General features: G+C 44.1%; 2 protein-coding genes across 3 annotated transcripts in view; one reads left to right on the top strand and one right to left on the bottom strand.

The window, feature by feature from the left end:
* The window catches only part of LOC110501998 (uncharacterized), a 106,284-nt gene extending 96,085 nt beyond the window's left edge, over nucleotides 1–10,199 (top strand). The window contains exons 35-47 of the mRNA XM_021579872.3: nucleotides 129–192; nucleotides 621–695; nucleotides 903–1,010; nucleotides 1,134–1,241; nucleotides 1,369–1,566; nucleotides 1,681–1,797; nucleotides 1,939–2,100; nucleotides 2,279–2,377; nucleotides 2,509–2,655; nucleotides 2,801–2,917; nucleotides 7,539–7,730; nucleotides 7,939–8,225; nucleotides 8,353–10,199. Coding sequence (XP_021435547.2) covers nucleotides 129–192; nucleotides 621–695; nucleotides 903–1,010; nucleotides 1,134–1,241; nucleotides 1,369–1,566; nucleotides 1,681–1,797; nucleotides 1,939–2,100; nucleotides 2,279–2,377; nucleotides 2,509–2,655; nucleotides 2,801–2,917; nucleotides 7,539–7,730; nucleotides 7,939–8,225; nucleotides 8,353–8,607 — 1,929 coding nt within the window. The 3' untranslated portion in view covers nucleotides 8,608–10,199. The remainder of the gene's footprint in view (nucleotides 1–128; nucleotides 193–620; nucleotides 696–902; nucleotides 1,011–1,133; nucleotides 1,242–1,368; nucleotides 1,567–1,680; nucleotides 1,798–1,938; nucleotides 2,101–2,278; nucleotides 2,378–2,508; nucleotides 2,656–2,800; nucleotides 2,918–7,538; nucleotides 7,731–7,938; nucleotides 8,226–8,352) is intronic.
* On the bottom strand, nucleotides 7,790–20,182 carry rab20 (RAB20, member RAS oncogene family). Of its 2 annotated transcripts, none has more exons than XM_021579928.3 (2): nucleotides 19,664–20,182; nucleotides 7,790–12,479 (listed from the first exon to the last, which is right to left on the bottom strand). In XM_021579928.3, the coding sequence occupies exons 1-2, from the start codon at nucleotides 19,851–19,853 to the stop codon at nucleotides 11,878–11,880; spliced, it is 792 nt and encodes a 263-aa protein (XP_021435603.2). In that variant the 5' UTR covers nucleotides 19,854–20,182; the 3' UTR covers nucleotides 7,790–11,877. The 2 variants fall into 2 exon arrangements, with proteins under 2 accessions (XP_021435603.2, XP_090071923.1); XM_090215797.1 differs by having other exon boundaries at nucleotides 9,100–12,479; nucleotides 19,765–20,140.
* Nucleotides 20,183–20,213: the final 31 nt, after the last annotated feature.

The raw sequence follows: 20,213 nt of genomic DNA, 5'->3' as shown, positions 1-20,213 counted from the left end.
TAGTCTGGTTCCAATTGTATCTCTGCTGCAGCCAGCCCCCTTTATTGTTGTTGCTAATCATGTCCTACAAACAGGTTAGACACATCTCTGTCCGATCTAATGTGGTGTTTCTTGTGTTTGTTTCTTAGGGGGAGAAAGGTACCCCGGGTGCCTACGGATCTTTAGGAGATCCAGGAGTGAAGGGTGTCAAAGGTATGACACCCCTGTCTTTCCCAAATCTCACAGATGGATAAGTACAGTACCGTAGACCACAGGAGGTTGGTGGCACCTTAATTGGGGAGGACGGCTAGTGGTAGTTACTGTAGCGGAAAATAAGTGAAATGGTATCGAACACATGGTTTCTACGTGGTTTCTACGTGGTTTCTACATGGTTTCTGATGACATTCCATTCGCTCCGTTCCAACCATTATTATGAGCCGTCCTCCCCTCAGCAGCCTCCACTGCCGTAGACGCCAGTAGTCATCCAAACTTCACTTTCCAGCTGTTTCAAATCAGTTTAAGCTTGTCTTTGTTAAGCACTTGGATTCGAAGCAAAAGTCCCAGGACTATTTAACATTTAAATAGAAGAGTGAGTAGTGAAAGGCACTGGCTGAAATACGCCTCATTGTTTTCTTCTCCAGGTGAGGAGGGTCCCATAATCGACATGCCTGGATCCACAGGACTGAGGGGGGAGGATGGTTTCCCAGGGGTTCCAGGTGAGTCACTCATTGAGGCTTTCTTCCTTCATTTGCATTAGGAACTGTGGACTGGTGAGAGAAAACACAGTGCACCTGGTGGTGGTAGGCCTCCACCATATTGATAACAGAACAGATGAAGAAAAGGAGTCTAGTTTTACTAAGATGCTGTCTGAGATGCGTTAACATGGTAGCAGTGTTCCTGATGCCCTCTGTCTCTCCCTAAAGGTCAGAAGGGCTACATTGGGAATCCGGGAGACAGGGGCGGTGGTGGTTTCCATGGTATTGATGGCATGAAAGGGGGGCTGGGAGAGCCTGGCATAGGAGGACCTCTAGGTAAGAGACTTGACTTCCTACCATGTTGGTCACATTTTTTAAATGAGTGTCATTCATTGCCTGTGTCTGACTGTTGCCTGTATATGACTGTTGTTTGTGTCTGACTGTGGTTGCTGTCTCCAGGATCTGATGGTCAAGGAGGGTTTCAAGGCAACCAGGGTACGAAGGGATGGCCTGGGATCCCCGGAGAATCAGGCACAAATGGACGGCCAGGCTTCCCAGGACAGAGAGGTACACACACACACACACACACACACACACACACACACACACACACACACACACACACACAAAAGCATGGGTGTGCACACACAACACCTTTGCCTTATCATTGTGTTTGATCTGCTCCTTTCTGCAGGTTTTCCTGGACTGAAGGGTATATTGGGACTGGATGGACTGAAGGGTGAGAAGGGCATCCCTGGACTTCCAGGTCAGGATAACTTGGGAACCCCAGGTGTTCCTGGTGCTAAGGGAACGAGGGGTGAGACAGGTATACCCAACTCAGAGGTCGGGACCCCAGGATCGCTGGGTTTGAAGGGCGTTCAAGGACAACCAGGTTAGTCATTGCTCCAAAAGACACATGGCATCTTTTTGTTACAAGTTTTGGAGGACATTTCGTGTTTCAAAGTATTTAAGACCTCCCCCTTTATTTTTTATCCCTTGTACTCAGGTGACCAGGGCCAGGTGGGACTCCCAGGGTTTCAGGGCCCCCAAGGACCACAGGGCACCTCAGACAAACCTGGACCATCAGGAGACCCTGGCTTCCCTGGACCCAAAGGGCTGCCAGGTATAGTAGAATGGGGAATGCGTGGATTTACAGTAGATTAACTAAGTATTTATCCTCTGGGATGTGGTGTGCATGGTGTGTGGGATGTGTTTCCTTGGTGTGTGTATTTGGTGTGCTAATAATGATTGTTCTGTTTCATAGGTTTCCCTGGGCCCCGTGGATATCCTGGTGAGCCCTCTCCATACGGAGAGAAGGGTTTAGCTGGCCACTATGGCTTCCCTGGATTCTCTGGTCTGAAAGGAAAGCAGGGGGATCAGGGACCATCAGGCTACAAAGGACAGAGTGGAGTGTCTGGGAAGAAAGGTACAGATCATAGAATTATAGTAGCCCGAGTGGGAATTCCAAAATACAATCCATAATTGAGTTTTATTATCCATCGTAGATCGCTGTCTGTTTCATATTTGGCAAGGAGGGATTATTGAGCTGGTTACTTTGTACTGAAACAGTAAAATTAGTAACAGCCATGGTTTTTGTCCCAAAGGTGTGAAGGGAGAGCAAGGGATGATGGGAATTCCTGGTAGGTTTGGTTTCCAAGGAGACCGAGGTCCTTCTGGCCCAAAAGGAAATACTGGACTCATAGGTAGACATCATCTCCCTCGGTTTGATATCAATCTGCATCTCACTATAATTCACCTGAAAATCACCTACACTATTATTAAAGTTGCCTGTTTAACACGTACAAAATGTGTGTGACCTGGTCTGGTCCTGCAGGTTACCCGGGAGCCCCAGGTAACCAGGGCCCAGCCCCAGTCCCCCCCAGGATACCAGGAGAAAGGGGTGCTCCAGGGCCTCAGGGCATCCGAGGACCTGAGGGGGTACGAGGGGAGACTGGCCCGAAAGGACCCCCTGGAGCTCCAGGTAGGAGGATCCAGCAGCACAACTACCTTATATTGTGTAACAATATTGTTGAATACTTCTCTATGTCAAATGTTGTTCTTTATACAAGTGCTTCTGTAGGGTTGGCTGACTTTCTTCACTGAATTCCCCCCCCCTTCCCATTTAGGCTACCTGGGCCCCCAGGGGCAGAGGGGGATGCCAGGGGTGGGTGGCAGACCGGGTACCCCTGGGTACCGTGGAAATGACGGAGGGAGGGGCCACCTTGGTCTTCAGGGCATGGAAGGTAGGTACAGTAAGGCAGCCATGCCAGGGAATATAAGGATTACAGCAATCAGGCCTGGATTAAGGGATTAAGAATGGGAGTGAGGCAGGGAGCTAGTTTCCACCAGGGTTTGGGTCAGAGTGTTATTTGTCTGAATGAGCCGCAGGTGTTTTATGAGAGAAATTACCCATGGTCTGTAGGGATTATTAGTTATGTAATTAGTTTAGTGCTGAAGGGGCCAGGATTTTAGGTGGCTGATCTGAAATGAATTAAAACCTGTATTCCATTGACAGTTCTCATAGTTCTCTTGTTTTACCTGAAAGCATCGGCGAACCGTGACTATAGGATTTAGGCCTTCAGAGGGACCAAAAATCTTCCAATACATTGTATCAGAAATCTAGGATATGGGCCTCCCGGGTGGCGTAGTGGTTAAGGGCGCTGTACTGCAGCGCCAGCTGTGCCATCAGAGTCCCTGGGTTCGCGCCCAGCCTCTGTCGTAACCGGCCGCGACCGAGGGTCCGTGGGGCGACGCACAATTGGCCTAGCGTCGCCCGGGTTAGGGAGGGCTTGATCGGTAGGGGTGTCCTTGTCTCATCGCGCACCAGCGACTCCTGTGGCGGGCTGGGCGCAGTGTACGCTAACCAAGGTGGCCAGGTGCACGGTGTTTCCTCCGGCGCATTGGTGTGGCTGGCTTCCGGGTTGGATGTGCGCTGTGTTAAAGAAGCAGTGCGGCTTGGTTGGGTTGTGTATCGGAGGACGCATGACTTTCAACCTTCGTCTCTCCCGAGCCCGTACGGGAGTTGTAGCGATGAGACAAGATAGTAGCTACTACAACAATTGGATACCACGAAATTGGGGAGAAAAAGGGGTAAAATTAAAATAAAAAATAAGAAGAAGAAGAAAAAAAATAAGACATCTAGGATATAACAGAAAACATAGCTTCACTTAATGCACCTGACATGATATCTTCTGTAGTCAGACCATTCTAGTTCTAGTTCCTTTTGATGGCATTATGAATGAATCAAACAGGCCTGGCTGCACTTCGGGCTGCTGCACACAGAGACAGAACCGGCACAGACGTTGCCGTGTGACACACAGTATACATTTTATTTATTTATTATTTATCTATTACTTCCCATTGCAAATACATATATTGTATCACGGTCATCCCACTAACCGGTGATCTAAAGTTTAAATGCACCAATGTCATTATTTCTCAGTCATTATTATCCAAGAGATACTGTAGCTAACAGCAAGCAAGCTGCAACAAAAAACAGTGCCACTCACCAGATGATGATCATTTGAAAGATTGAAAGATAATCTTGAAAAAGGTGATGCTAATAACTGAGCAACAACATCCAAATTAAAGTTGGGAACAGCTGCTGCAGACGCTGTGGCCATTGTCACATTACCACAACACAATCTAGGTAATGTTACTTGCATTATGGGAAAACTACAGCTTGCACCACTGATTATTTGCTTTTGCGCTCACTTTAAAAATAAACAAATCTGTGCTACCTATTGCAAGTCAAAATGTGATTGGTTAATTCCACTGTCACTCCAAAATTCTGTTCTAATACAGTTGAATGGCAGAGGACTTCTGTCCAGCTTCTGAAGGCCATTGGCTGGTTGAGCCAGCTCGACTTTTCTACACAGAGACCACCAAAGAACAATGCTGGATATTTCTTTATCCTCAGTATTAACCTAACCCTTCTCTTTCCATCACAAACAGAAGAGATTAAATCAGAAGATCATTAAAATGATTGTAAAGATGAAAATAACAATATATACATAGAAGGCCCTCACGGTTCCCTACTGTCTGAAAGTGTTATTTCATGTTATATTAAATTCATTTTAACCACTCACAAATTAAAAAGAACCATATGAATAAATTGCACACAATTTCTCTCTTATTCACAGAGGCATTTCAATCAAATGTTATTGGTCACGTACACGTGTTTAGCAGATGTTATTGCGGGTGTAGCAAAATGCTTGTGTTTCTAGCTCCAACAGTGCAGTAATAAGTAATAGCTAACAATTTCACAACAATACACACATCTAAAGTAAAGGAATGGAATTAAGAATATATACAGTGCCTTGCGAAAGTATTCGGCCCCCTTGAACTTTGCGACCTTTTGCCACATTTCAGGCTTCAAACAAAATATATAAAACTGTATTTTTTTGTGAAGAATCAACAACAAGTGGGACACAATCATGAAGTGGAACAACATTTATTGGATATTTCAAACTTTTTTAACAAAGCAAAAACTGAAAAATTGGGCGTGCAAAATTATTCAGCCCCTTTACTTTCAGTGCAGCAAACTCTCTCCAGAAGTTCAGTGAGGATCTCTGAATGATCCAATGTTGACCTAAATGACTAATGATGATAAATACAATCCACCTGTGTGTAATCAAGTCTCCGTATAAATGCACCTGCACTGTGATAGTCTCAGAGGTCCGTTAAAAGCGCAGAGAGCATCATGAAGAACAAGGAACACACCAGGCAGGTCCGAGATACTGTTGTGAAGAAGTTTAAAGCCGGATTTGGATACAAAAAGATTTCCCAAGCTTTAAACATCCCAAGGAGCACTGTGCAAGCGATAATATTGAAATGGAAGAAGTATCAGACCACTGCAAATCTACCAAGACCTGGCCGTCCCTCTAAACTTTCAGCTCATACAAGGAGAAGACTGATCAGAGATGCAGCCAAGAGGCCCATGATCACTCTGGATGAACTGCAGAGATATACAGCTGAGGTGGGAGACTCTGTCCATAGGACAACAATCAGTCGTATATTGCACAAATCTGGCCTTTATGGAAGAGTGGCAAGAAGAAAGCCATTTCTTAAAGATATCCATAAAAGTGTCGTTTAAAGTTTGCCACAAGCCACCTGGGAGACACACCAAACATGTGGAAGAAGGTGCTCTGGTCAGATGAAACCAAAATTGAACTTTTTGGCAACAATGCAAAACGTTATGTTTGGCGTAAAAGCAACACAGCTCATCACCCTGAACACTGTCAAACATGGTGGTGGCAGCATCATGGTTTGGGCCTGCTTTTCTTCAGCAGGGACAGGGAAGATGGTTAAAATTGATGGGAAGATGGATGGAGCCAAATACAGGACCATTCTGGAAGAAAACCTGATGGAGTCTGCAAAAGACCTGAGACTGAGACGGAGATTTGTCTTCCAACAAGACAATGATCCAAAACATAAAGCAAAATCTACAATGGAATGGTTCAAAAATCGACAGGACGCTCTCAATTGTGCATCTCTAAAAGTTTGTGAGGTGTCTTAGGTGCCAAGACAAATTTCTTCAGCCTCCTGAAGAAGGCGCAGTAGCACTGTCTGTGTGGATGGACCACTTCAGTTTGTCAGTGATGTGTACGCCGAGGAACTTGAAGCTTTCCACCTTCTCCACTGTGGTCCTGTCAATGTGGATAGGGGTGTGCATCCCCTGCTCTTTCCTGAGGTTCACAATCAGCTCCTTTGTTTTGAAGAGGTTAAGTGAGGTTATTTTTATGGCACCACACTCCCAGGACCTTCACCTCCTCCCTGAAGGCTGTCTCGTCATTGTTGGTAATCAGGCCTACTGTTGTGTCGTCTGCAAACTTGATGATTGAGTTTGAGGTGTGCGTGGCCACACAGTCATGGGTGAACAGGGAGTATAGGAGGGTGCTGAGCACACACCCTTGTGGGGCCTCTGTGTTGAGGATCAGCGAAGTGGAGGTGTTGTTTCCTACCTTCACCTCCTGGGGGCGACCCGTCAGCAAGCCCAGGACCCAGTTGCACAGGGCAGGGTTCAGACCCTGGGCCCCGAGCTTAATGATGAGGTTGGATGGTACTATGGTGTTGAATGCTGAGCTATAGTCAATGAACAGCATTCTTACATAAGTATTCCTCTTGTCCAGATGGGATAGGGCAGTGAGCAGTACGATGGCGATTGCATCGTCTGTAGATCTATTGTGGCGGTAAGCAAATTGAAGCGGGTCTAGGGTGTCAGGTAAGGTAGAGATGACATGATCCTTGACTAGTCTCTCAAAGCACTTCATGATGACAGAATACTTATGTAAGAATGCTGTTCAAACTACCCTCCAGGACACCTACAGCACCCGATGTCCAAAAAGAAAAAAAAAAAAAAAAGATCATTAAGGACAACAACAACCCGAGCAACGTGGCTAGGAACATCGTCTGGGCTGGCAGCCTTGCAAGGGTTAACTCGCTTAAACGTCTTACTCACGTCAGCCACAGAGGAGTGCCCACAGTCTTTGGTAGCTGGCCTCGTCGGTGGCACTGTGTTATCCTCAAAGCGGGCGAAAAGATATTTAGCTTATCCGGAAGCAAGATGTCGGTGTCCACGACGTGGCTGGTTTTCCGTTTGTAGTTTGTGATTGTCTGTAGACCCTACCACATACGTCTCGTGTCTGCGTCTCCACTTTGTCTCTGTACTGACATTGTGCCTGTTTGATTGCCTTACGGAGGGAATAACTACACTGTTTGTATTCTGCCATATTCCCAGTCACCTTGCCATGGTTAAATGCGGTGGTTGGCGCTTTCAGTTTTGCGCGAATGCTGCCATCTATCCACAGTTTCTGGTTTGGGTAGGTTTTAATAGTCACATTTTAACCTCTCTCTGACCCCTAGGACACCGTGGTAACCCAGGTACTACAGGGTTGCCTGGCATGCCTGGACGCAGTGTGAGTGTGGGATATCTGCTGGTGAAGCACAGCCAATCAGAGCAGACCCCCATGTGCCCCGTGGGCATGTCCAAGCTGTGGGATGGCTACAGTCTACTGTACTTTGAGGGCCAGGAGAAGGCCCACAACCAGGACCTAGGTGAGACAGAGAAGATGAGAACCTAAAAGACAGGAAATGTAAAAAAGACCACACAATTATTAGTTTATACTTGTATCTATTCAGATTTTATTTGATATTTCATTGGCAGATAGAACCAATTAGGCTCTCTCAATTTTGCCTGTACCACTGTGTCATCCTTTTATATGAATACATGTATTGATTAATTAAATGTTTCTATTGATCCCAGGTCTGGCAGGCTCCTGCCTCCCTCGTTTCAACACCATGCCCTTCCTGTACTGCAATCCCGGAGACGTCTGCTACTATGCCAGCCGCAATGACAAGTCCTATTGGCTGTCCACCACCGCACCCCTTCCCATGATGCCCGTGGAAGAGGAAGAGATCAAACCCTACATCAGCCGCTGCTCTGTGTGCGAGGCGCCATCCGTCGCCATCGCCGTGCACAGCCAGGACATCACCATCCCACAATGCCCTGTGGGCTGGCGCAGCTTGTGGATTGGCTACTCCTTCCTTATGGTGAGTCTCTTGCTTTCTGTTCTAATACAGTCTAAAGTGGCCTATTCTAGTCTCCTTTTCATCTTTATTGATCTGAAAACACAGGACATATGAAAGCAATCTCTTCCCCTCCCTCGTCTCCCCACAGCACACAGCAGCAGGTGACGAGGGCGGTGGTCAGTCTCTGTCGTCCCCTGGTTCCTGTCTAGAGGACTTCCGCACCACTCCCTTCATCGAGTGTAACGGGGCCAAGGGCACCTGCCATTACTTCGCCAACAAACACAGCTTCTGGCTGACCTCCATCGAACAGTCCTTCCAGGCAGAGCCTGCCTCCGAGACCCTGAAAGCAGGCCAGTTCCTCTCACGCATCAGCCGCTGTCAGGTCTGCATGAAGAACCTGTGACCTGGCTCTCACTTAGTCCCCTTTGACCCTGTGATGTAATTTCCTGTGACCGTACCCCCCCACCACCAAACGCAATTCAGGTAGACATTACACTTAGGCACAGATCTAGGATTAGCTCACCCTCCCTAAATCTTAACCTTAGCCATAATGGGGAGAACACAAAACAGACCTTAGATCAGCATCTTGTGATGACTGAAGGACTGTGTGAACGCTTCAAGTGGAGAGCAGGTGTCCTGTGGTGATAATTGGAAAAGAATCCCCGGCATGAAGTCAACAGCGATATGAAATATACATGTTAATGTTATTTTTAAAATGTTTGTCCTATTTGATATGGTGCTCTAACTTATTACCTCAGCTATGTTATATACAGTGCATTTAGAAAGTATTCAGACCCCTTCACTTTTTCCACATTGTTACGTTACAGCCTTATTCTAAACTGTATTAAATAAAACAAATTCCTGTCTACACACAATACCCCATAATGGCAAAGCAAAAAGTTAACTTTTTATTTTTTACAAATGCATTAAAAAACACACAAAAAAACAGAAATACCGTATTTACGTAAGTATCCAGACCCTTTGCGATGAGTCTCTAAATTGAGCTCAGGTGCATCCTGTTTCTACAACTTGATTGGAGTCCACATGTGGTAAATTCTATTGATTGGACAGGATTTAGAAAGAAACACACCTGTCTATATAAGGCCCCACTGTTGACAGTGCATGTCAGAGCAAAAACCAAGCCATGAGGTCAAAGGAATTGTCTGTAGAAACTCCCCAACTACAGGTGTGACAAGCTTGTAGTGTCTCCAGGCTGTACTGAGTAAAGGGTCTGAATACTAATGTAAAATGTGTTTTTTTGTTTTTAATACAAAAACACTCATAACCTGTTTTCACTTTGTCATTATGGGGTATTGTGTGTGATTGATGGGGGGACAATTTCATCCATTTTAGAATAAGGCTGTACTGTAACAAAATGTGGAAAAAGTATACTATCCGAATGCACTGTACCAAACATGTTTAACTGACCATACCAAGAACATACAGCTGAAAGAACCAAAGATGCCTGTGTACACACTGCTTCAGTTATCAATGAAGCTAATGATTGATAATATTGATTGTGTGTGTGTGCACTGCTTGCACTGCTTCAGTTTAGATTTAAGTGCGCTTACATTTTATTCAGGTATACAGTAATGCCACGACACTAACACTGACCCTCTACCAATTGTAAATTAGGTTTGGTTGAGGTTTAAGTGAGAAGAAATGCTCTTAACATTCAGTATTAATCTGCTTTACGTCAAGTCTTCTCACGTAACATAACATTTATGCATCAAGAGGCCTTACAGTGCAAACTGTTTGTTAGCAATGTATCAATATATATAACCCTAATCTTACATTCATATATTGTTTTGGTCACAAAATGCACTGATTTACTTTCCTACGTATATTTATATCCACTGAATGAAATTGATTTTTATGTTTCTCAGAACAAAAAATATATTTTGTAAAATTGGCCATGAGTTCGATGTGCTATGAATCCATTGAATTCTATTGTAATTGAGTCATAACAAAAAATTAAATGTTGTGTTTGTTATACTTCTGCTGGTGGTACATGCATTGACATTCTCACTTTAGCTCAAACACACTATATCCCCCTATTCCTAAATGAGAATAATCTTTTATCGTATATTTGAAAATATCGAACTTGTATCTTACACATATTGTAGTGTAGATTTGGTGCAAATTACATGAAAAAGGGAATCAGTAAAAAAAACATGCAACAGAACACACCTGATGCAAATGTAAAGCCTGACTGTTAAACACATTAAAACATCTTTAAAATAGGATTCATTTACACGATTCAGTGTGGCCACCCTGGTAGTCAAACAATTACTGCTGTTGAACAATGGCATATGTAGCTAGGTTTCCATCCATTTGATGACAAATTCTCATGTGAATATTCTAACCAAGAAAAGAAAATCGGAATACTTTCTCACCCGTGGTGTGCTTTTACCAAACAGATTTGTTGCGGATAAAAATTAAACATCTGTGCGTGATGACGTAGTGCACACAAAATATACTTTCGCTTAAGTTTTCATAAAAACTATTGCGTTAAAATAGCAAATGTGCTACTCTGGTCTTGGCACGTGTGCTCTAACCAACAGCTCACAGAGACAGCGTGGGTAGGCTTAGTCTACGTGATGAGATTATGGATATTTTTATTGGTCAAACGGCAGTCAAGCATCGATAATCACGTCACACGTCACTTGATATTTATTGAAAAGGACCAGCTCTCTCATCACCATGCACTTTCACCACCCTGTAAAGTTCGTCATAACTTATCTTATCCCGAGTCGTATTGGGGGACCACACACATCATATCGCGTGACTCCAAGTTTACTTCGATATGCTGGTTATTGTAACAATATCTGCGCATAAAGGCATTTCCAACTCCATTTCTCGCACAATTAATTTCGCCGACAGAAAGATGCCACCATGTCAAACGAACAAATCTGTTGGCATTTATAAAACTGTACCGAAACGTCCTGTTTCCCTCACAGTTGTCGTGATTGTTTTGGGGATACAGAATGACTTTACTCGCATAAAAACTGTGGATGGAAACAAAGTCAGTGACATTCTCATTCCAAAACATGAACAAGAATTAAATGATTGATTTATAAACAGGTGAACCAGTAGTCTATTTCCCATATCCAGGTTGACATGTCATGCATCTTGCCCTAGAGCCAATAGATTGGCCACCTGCAAAGTCAAAATGGGCAATATCATAAAAATTCATGAAAACAAAAAAATAGCTTTTTGCTCTTAATTTAAGGTTATGTTTAGCAGTGTGGTTAAGTTTAAAAATCTGATTTTATGACTTTGTGGCTGCGCCAGCTAGTGACCACTCTGCCGAGAAGATTAATTACATAAAACGCTAATCTGCTCTACACATACAGAAATTCTGGCCTGAACTCAAGTCCATACAGAACCTCTCGAAGATGTTTAAAATCCAAGAACGCCTTACTCCAGCTCTCCAATATAGTACTTTCCGGCTCATTGAAATAATAATTAAATGACTTGTTTTAATTATTAATTTGATTGACAGCTTGATTGAAAGAATGTGTGTGCAGGTGTGTGTATATCAAACAGTCACCGCTGAAAATTCTCAGAATGTCCTGGGAGACCAATACAGAGATGACATGAACTCCTCTCTTTACGGTCAGTCTAAAACCCCCAAACAGTTTATCCATCCCTCCCCACCTACCCCTAATCCCTAGCAGCAGGCGGCCCTAGCCCGTTTTCCTGTCCCTTTGCACTCTTCCAGGTCCACGGTGGACGATCCCTCTCTCTCAGTCCTCTTCTTGAGGACGGAGGGAAGCACCATGTCGAACAGCGTCTCAAACAGAGCGTCTACGTTGTAGCCTGTCTTGGCACTAGTCTCAAAGCACATCTTGTCCGCAGGCAGGCTGTTCGTCTCTTCCAGACCCTTGTATCTAAGGATCCTCCCATACAACGCCTCTGCGTCCTCCCGGCTCACCTGCTTGTTGACTGACACCCCTGACAGGGAGATGGGGGAGGCTGGAGGGGTGGGACAAGCAGAAGGCACCCTGGGCTCCCCAGTCCTCTCCCAGTCCCCCACTCTTTGGTCCGCTGTCAGGCCATCCTGGTTGGCTAGCAGCTGGGCCTGGGGGTCTGTGAGGTCAGCCTTGTTGCCCACGATGGCGTAGATGCAGTCGTTATTGGCCGTGTCGGTGAGGGACAGGAAGCGCTCCTCCAGCTCAGCCAGGCTCTGCCAGTTGGTCACATCGTAGGTGAGGATGGCAGCAGCAGCGCCCCGGCAGTACATGGAGCCCAGCCCGTGGAACTGCTCCCGACCTGGGGGACACACAGGGAAGGATGACCAGAAAACGTTAGAAACACACAGGAGAGTATATGCATACACATAATAGTTGATATAGATTCATGATGTTCTTATATAGACCAATGAACACCAATTAATAACAATAATAAATTCCATTTAGCAGATGCTTTTAACAAAAATGATTTTCTTTTTACATATGGGTGGTCCCGGGAATCAATCCCACTATCTTAGCGTTGCAGGCGCCATGCTCTCCCAAGTGAGCTATAAAAGGTAAACTAACCACAGACAAAAAAGGCCTATAGCCTACATATTACAAAAGGGAGAGGGAGGGCTTCCAAACTACAGGTAGCCTATAGCCTACATATTACAAAAGGGAGAGGGAGGGCTTCCAAACTACAGGTAGCCTATAGCCTACATATTACAAAAGGGAGAGGGAGGGAGATATAAAGAGACAGCGAGAGAAAGAGAGCGAGACAGTCAGTAGCCGAAAAACAGAAGCAGCCATTGTTGTAGAATAACGCAAAAGCTCTTCAGTGTGTGTGTGTGTGTGTGTGTGTGTGTGTTTCAGTACAGCAATCTCATCTGGGAGCCTTTGTGCAAGTGTGGAGTGTGTGAGAGAGCTCTTTGTTCCCAGTGTTTAGAACATCATCAGCCAAATATGTTCAGAAATCCCGGGAACCTTTGAACTAGGTCCAAATGAAATGTTTCAGAGGTCGTAAGATATCTAATTACAAACCTTAGGCCTTCCTATCCAGAAGTAACTTGCCTGATACATAACCCACCAAATAAGGAGAGCTGAGCTAAAGTCTAGTTTATGCTGACACATCCATTTTCCTGGGATCAACAGAGTTTGAGGAAGATTTTGTTTGAGGGTAGAGAGTCATTGTGGGGCAGCAGGGCTAGGGTCCTATTCTGCACAGAAACAGCCAGGATGTGGCAGTGTCATAAACAGGAGATGATACATCTGTAGGGAGGAGGGCCAGTCAGGAAGACGTGCTAGTTAGGGAGATGACTCGACACTTCAGGGTTATATTAGGTCCAGTAAATGGGTGGGAGGTTGAAGCATATGCGGTCACCCCAAACCCCCTCCTCGTGACGGAGTCTTCATGTCATGTGACTTAAGGGCTAAAGACGACGGCAGCCACCGGCTCTTGGCTCTATAACTTCCATAGGAAGTTGATCCACCTACCACTGAAACAGCCATTGGTTGAAGTGAGACAATGTAAGTAGTATGTGTTGGGAAGTAGGCCTAGGTCAATGTAGGCTACTGTTTACTAAAAAGCTAACCCTCCCCAATAGTCATAGGAATTCAAGTAAGCAGTGAAATAAATCAGAGTTGAAACTCCCATAGAAAATAAGGAACCAATACCGTGGCTGATTGACAATGGTATTTTCTGTTCTGTTCCCCTTTCATTTGCTTAGTTTCTGATACTATAGACTTTTCTGATATTCATTCCTTGCATTCAATTACAATACAGGGGAAAAAAACACCTCTGGTTTCCATGATTGCAGAATCAGATGTTACACCAGTATGGGTATAGCATGATGTATATAGCATTATGTCTGGCCGGAATTGGAGGATTTCGGGGAAATTACAACAATGTCTGAGCCCTACTATATACTGTAAATCATTCACTTACAAGGCTCATAACCTTCCCCAAGAACTTCGGACTTGATTGTGCAATCATAATACTTCCTATTTTAACCTGTGATGTGGACATAGCAGGCAACAGCATACTGCTGAGAGGTCATGGGGATAAGAAGCAGGGACGGGAAATTGTGTTTTGGTGACTCAGGGGTTTTTCTATCTTTCTGGAGTTAAGCCCCTTCATGCTTTTGACAATGGTGTGCAAAGCAAACACACTCGTTTTAGCATTCTGTCACCAGTTTCTTACAGTAAGTCAACCAAAATAATGTAGCTTTTTCTAATAGTCATAATATTCCTTGTGTCATATAACCAATTCACCTTTCTTTCAGCTGCTGTGATTTTAGTTGATTTTGATAAATGTTTACCAAAGTTCAAAGCACTGATATATCCCAACCTCTCATCTCACCTGTTATTATAGAGTATCAGAAAGTGCCCATTTGATACAGATGACCAAAACAATGCATATCATTACTTCCAGGTTACAACCTCCAATGAGACGAGGGCTTTAGCCCCACAAGTGTGCCAATTAGAATTTCAAAAACACTGAATGTCGAGATTAGGCCTAGGCCTGTGTCTTTCTGAAAATTAGGTCTAATAACCCAAAACCTAATTAATTGAAACTCTGGTCAATGCAATATTGCATTTACATTTGAAGTCAGAAGTTAACATACACCTTAGCCAAATACATTTAAACTCAGTTTTTCACAATTCCTGACATTTAATCCAGGTAAAACTTCCCTGTTTTAGGTCAGTTAGGATCACCACTTTATTTTAAGAATGTGAAATGTCAGAATAAGAGTAGAGAGAATGATTTATTTCAGCTTTTATTTCTTTCAACACATTCCCAGTGGGTCAGAAGTTTACATACACTCAATTAGTATTTGATAGCATTGCCTATAAATTGTTTAACTTGGGTCAAATGGTTCAGGTAGCCTTCCACAAGCTTCCCACAATAAGTTGTATGAATTTTAGCCCATTCCTCCTGACAGAGCTGGTGTAACGGAGTCAGGTTTGTAGGCCTCCTTGCTCACAAATTTTTTCAGTTCTGCCCACACATTTTCTATAGGATTGAGGTCAGGGCGTTGTAATGGCCACTCCAATACCTAGACTTTGTTGTCCTTAAGCCATTTTGCCACAACTTTGGAAGTATGCTTGGGGTCATTGTCCATTTGGAAGACCCATTTGCGACCAAGCTTTAACTTCCTGACTGATGTCTTGAGATGTTGCTTCAATATATCCACATAATTTTCCCATCCTCATGATGCTATCTATTTTGTGAAGTGCACTAGTCCCTCCTGCAGCACACCCACAACATGATGCTGCCACCCCCGTGCTTCACGGTTGGGATGGTGTTCTTCGGCTTGCAAGCATCCCCCTTCTTCCTCCAAACGATGTTCATTATGGCCAAACAGTTATATTTTTGTTTCATCAGACCAGAGGACATTTCTCCAAAAAGTACAATCTTTTCATTTATTTTATTTCACCTTTAGTTAACCAGGTCGGCTAGTTGAGAACAAATTCTCATTTGCAAAGCAGTTTGACACATACAACAACACAGAGTTACACATGGAATAAACAAACATACAATCAATAATATAGTAGAAAAAGTATATATACAGCATGTGCAAATGAGGTAGGATAAGGGAGGTAAGGCAATACATAGGCCATGGTGGCGAAGTAATTACAATATAGCAATTAAACACTGGAATTGTAGATGTGCAGAAGATGAATGTGCAAGTAGAGATACTGGGGTGCAAAGGAGCAAGAGACATAGAGAAATACAGTATGGGGATGAGGTAGGTAGTTGGATGGGCTATTTACAGATGGGCTATGTAAAGGTGCAGTGATCTGTGAGCTGCTCTGACAGCTGGTGCTTAAAGCTAGTGAGAGAGATATGAGTCTCCAGCTTCAGTGATTTTTGCAGTTAGTTCCAGTCATTGGCAGCAGAGGTCTGGAAGGAAAGGCGGCCAAAGGAAGAATTGGCTTTGGGGGTGACCAGTGAGATATACCTGCTGAAGTGCGTGCTACGGGTGGGTGCTGCTATGCTGACCAGTGAGCTGAGATAAGGCAGAGCTTTACCTAGCAGAGACTTGTAGATGACCTGGAGCCAGTGGGTTTGGTGACGAGTATGAAGCGAGGGCCAGCCAATGAGAGTGTACAGGTCGCAGTGGTGGGTAGTATATGAGGCTTTGGTGACAAAACGGATGGCACTGTGATAGACTGCATCCAATTTGTTGAGTAGCGAGTTGGAGGCTATTTTGTAGATGACATCGCCGAAGTCAAGGATCGGTAGGATGGTCAGTTTTACGAGGGTATGTTTGGCAGCATGAGTGAAGGATGCTTTGTTGAGTAATAGGAAGTCGATTCTAGATTTAATTTTGGATTGGAGACGCTTAATGCGAGTCTGGAAGGAGAGTTTACAGTCTACCCAGACACCTAGGTATTTGTAGTTGTCCACATATTCTAAGTCAGAATCGTCCAGAGTAGTGATGCGGGCAGGTGCAGGCAGCGATCTGTTGAAGAGCATGAATTTAGTTTTACTTGCATTTAAGAACAGTTGGAGGCCACAGAAGGAGAGTTGTATGGCATTGAAGCTCGTCTGGGGGTTAGTTAACACAGTGTCTAAAGAAGGGCCAGAGGTATACAGAATGGTGTTGTCTGCGTAGAGGTGGATCAGAGAATCACCAGCAGTAAGAGCGACATAATTGATGTATACAGAGAAGAGAGTTGGCCTGAGAATTGAACCCTGTGGCACCCCCATAGAGACTGCCAGAGGTCCGGACAACAGGCCCTCTAATTTGACATACTGAACTCAGAGAAGTAGTTGGTGAACCAGACGAGGCAATCATTTGAGAAACCAAGGCTGTCAATAAGAATGTGGTGATTGACAGAGTCGAAAGCCTTGGCCAGGTCAATGAATACGGCTGCACAGTAATGTCTCTTATCGATGTCGGTTATGATATCGTTCAGGACCTTGAGCGTGGCTGAGGTGCACCCATGACCAGCTCTGAAACTAGATTGCATAGCGAAGAAGGTATGGTGGGATTCGAAATGGTCGGTAATCTGTTTGTTAACTTGGCTTTCGAAGACCTTAGAAAGGCAGGGTAGGATAGATATAGGTCTGTAGCAGTTTGGATCTAGAGTGTCTCCCCCTTTGAAGAGGGGAATGACCGCAGCAGCTTTCCAACCTATAGGAATCTCAGATGATTGAACAGGCTAGTAATAGGGGTTGCAACAATTTCGGCAGATCATTTTAGAAAGAGAGGGTCCAGATTGTTTAGCCCAGCTGATTTGTAGGGGTCCAGATTTTGTAGCTCTTTCAGAACATCAGCTATCTAGATTTGGGTGAAGGAGAAATGGGGAGGCTTGGGCGAGTTGCTGTGGGGGGTGGAGGGCTGTTGATCGGGGATGGGGCAGCCAGGTAGAAAGCATGGCCAGCTGTAGAAAAATGCTTATTGAAATTCTCTATTATAGTGGATTTATCAGTGGTGACAGTGTTTTCTAGCCTCAGTGCAGTGGGCAGCTGGGAGGAGGTGCTCTTATTCTCCATGGACTTTAGTGTCCCAGAACTTTTTTGAGTTTGTGCTACAGGATGCAAATTTCTGCTTGAAAAAGCTAGCCTTAGCTTTCCTAACTGCCTGTGTATATTGGTTCCTAACTTCCCTGAAAAGTTGCATATCACGGGGGCTAGTCGATGCTAATGCAGAACGCCACAGGATATTTTTGTGCTGGTCAAGGGCCGCACATTGTCCCCATGTGCAGTTGCAAACCATAATCAGGTTTTTTATGGCGGTTTTGGAGCAGTGGCTTCTTCCTTGCTGAACGGCCTTTCAGGTTATGTCAATATAGGACTTGTTTTACTGTGGATATAGATACTTTTGTACCCATTTCCTCCAGCATCTTCACAAGGTCCTTTGCTGTTGTTCTGGGATTGATTTGCACTTTTCGCATCAAAGTACGTTCATCTCTAGGAGACAGAACGCGTCTCCTTCTTGAGCGGTATGACGGCTGCGTGGTCCCATGGTGTATAAACTTGAGTACTATTGTTTGTACAGATGAACGTGGTACCTTCAGGCATTTGGAAATTGCTCCCAAGGATGAACCAGACTTGTGGAGACCTACAATTTTTTGGGCTGATTTCTTTTGACTTTGCCATGATGTCAAGCAAAGAGGCACTGAGTTTGAAGGAAGGCCTTGAAATACATCCACAGGTACACCTCCAATTGACTCAAATGATGTTAATTAGCCCATCAGTAGCTTCTAAAGCCATGACATAATTTTCTGGAATTTTCCAGACTGTTTAAAGGCACAGTCAACTTAGTGTATGTAAACTTCTGACCCACTGGAATTGTGATAGTGATTTATAAGTGAAATAATCTGTCTGTAAACAATTTTGGAAAAATTACTTGTGTCATGCACAAAGTAGATGTCCTAACAGACTTGCCAAAACTGTAGTTTGTTAACAAGAAATTTGTGGAGTGGTGGAAAAACACATTTCAATGACTCCAATCTAAGTGTATGTAAACTTCCAACTTCAACTGTACATTCGTCGTCATTATGTTGACTTGATTGTCTCCCTTTCATCACCCCTTATACCAACCAGTTTTTTAAAAATATGGTAATAATCAACAGTGTTGGCTGTTGGGGATTGCCCCCAGCCCAATATCTAACACCAGATCTGGAAGGATACAGCCCTTGATCATGACTTTCAGTTCGATTACATTACACATAAGAGTCACTGAAGGAGTCTTCTGCAGGAGGTGTTTTGTTAAGCGTTGCGGCGCATCACTTGCGGCATGGTTTTGGAAGCATAAGTTGCTTATCTTTCATATCAGTGAGAAAAAAGGTTAAACAGAACATGTAAAATGGTTAAACAGAACATGTAAGGTCCTTGGACTAAGGAGTAATGTTAGGCTCCTTTAGTCCAATATTGGTCTAAGAAGGATATAGCCTTAACCTTGGTGGATGGAATAAATATAGAGATACATAATGTGATGTTATTGTCCCTGAACATCTTGAACCTTGAAAATGTGCAACATCATAAAGTTTTAGTGTAGCACTATATAAAAATCATGTGACATGACCTCATCCACAGTGCCAACTAGAATTTGAGATGGGTTTTGTAGAATTAGAATAGACCCATTTCAGATTGACCATGATTTAATGGCAATTTAACTGCATCTGTACCATATGACCTAGTCCAACATAATAGTAATCAACTTGTCCAACATCTGTAATTCTTGTCCAGTAGCCCATTTAACCTGGTAGGCCAGATCACTAATCTGATCTGGCCACAGTCACATGAAAGGGACTGTCCTTGCCAAGCAACCCTCAGGTGGTGGAGTCACATACTCTCCACAGGTAAACACAGTGGAAATCAACAACAGAGCTGACCCTTGTAAAGTGACAAAGGTTACTCAGGCTACACTGATTATTACACGTGTGGGGCCCTACTCCAAACAGGCTGTGGATATTAAAACAATGAGGAAAATAACGTAAGACCTACGATAAACGAGACCTACTCATAACAGTCAATAATGAACACCTTACCAGCAGTGTCCCAAATTGAGATATTGTAAGGTCCCCACTGTTTGAGGAAAAACGCCCCTCCGACGGTGCTCATGGTGTCTTTAAACTTCCTATCCATGTACCTGTGGAGCAGTGAGGTCTTCCCAACGTTCATGTCACCCAGAATGACAACCTTGACATCGGGCTTCCTCATCTTGGAAAGCTCGGGCATGGTTATTGCCCCGCGCCGCTTGACAGCCTTCCTCAGCCGTGTAGCAGACACACTCCAAACTAACTTTGCTTTACTTTCCTTTAGTTTACGGATAAAGAGCAATGTAGGTACAGATTGCCATTAAAAAACATAGCTACTTAACATAAACAGATTAAAACACACATACATCGTCCTTGGTCTTCGATATTACTCAAGCGATTATCAATACGACCAAAAAGCACGACTAATCGGAAGAACACCGATCTTCCCTCTCTCGTCCACTTGTTGAAAGTGAATTTCAAAGTTGTGGTGAAACCGGAAGTTGATTTAAACACTTGGGGAGGTTCAATACATGAGGTGCACTTGATTTAGCTCGCATTG

Source organism: Oncorhynchus mykiss, chromosome 22 (genome assembly GCF_057628025.1).
Source record: "Oncorhynchus mykiss isolate SJ-2025 chromosome 22, ASM5762802v1, whole genome shotgun sequence".
NCBI classification, from domain to species: domain Eukaryota; kingdom Metazoa; phylum Chordata; class Actinopteri; order Salmoniformes; family Salmonidae; genus Oncorhynchus; species Oncorhynchus mykiss.
The sequence above is the reverse complement of the archived record's forward strand: the minus strand, read 5'-3'. Positions and strand labels throughout refer to the sequence as shown.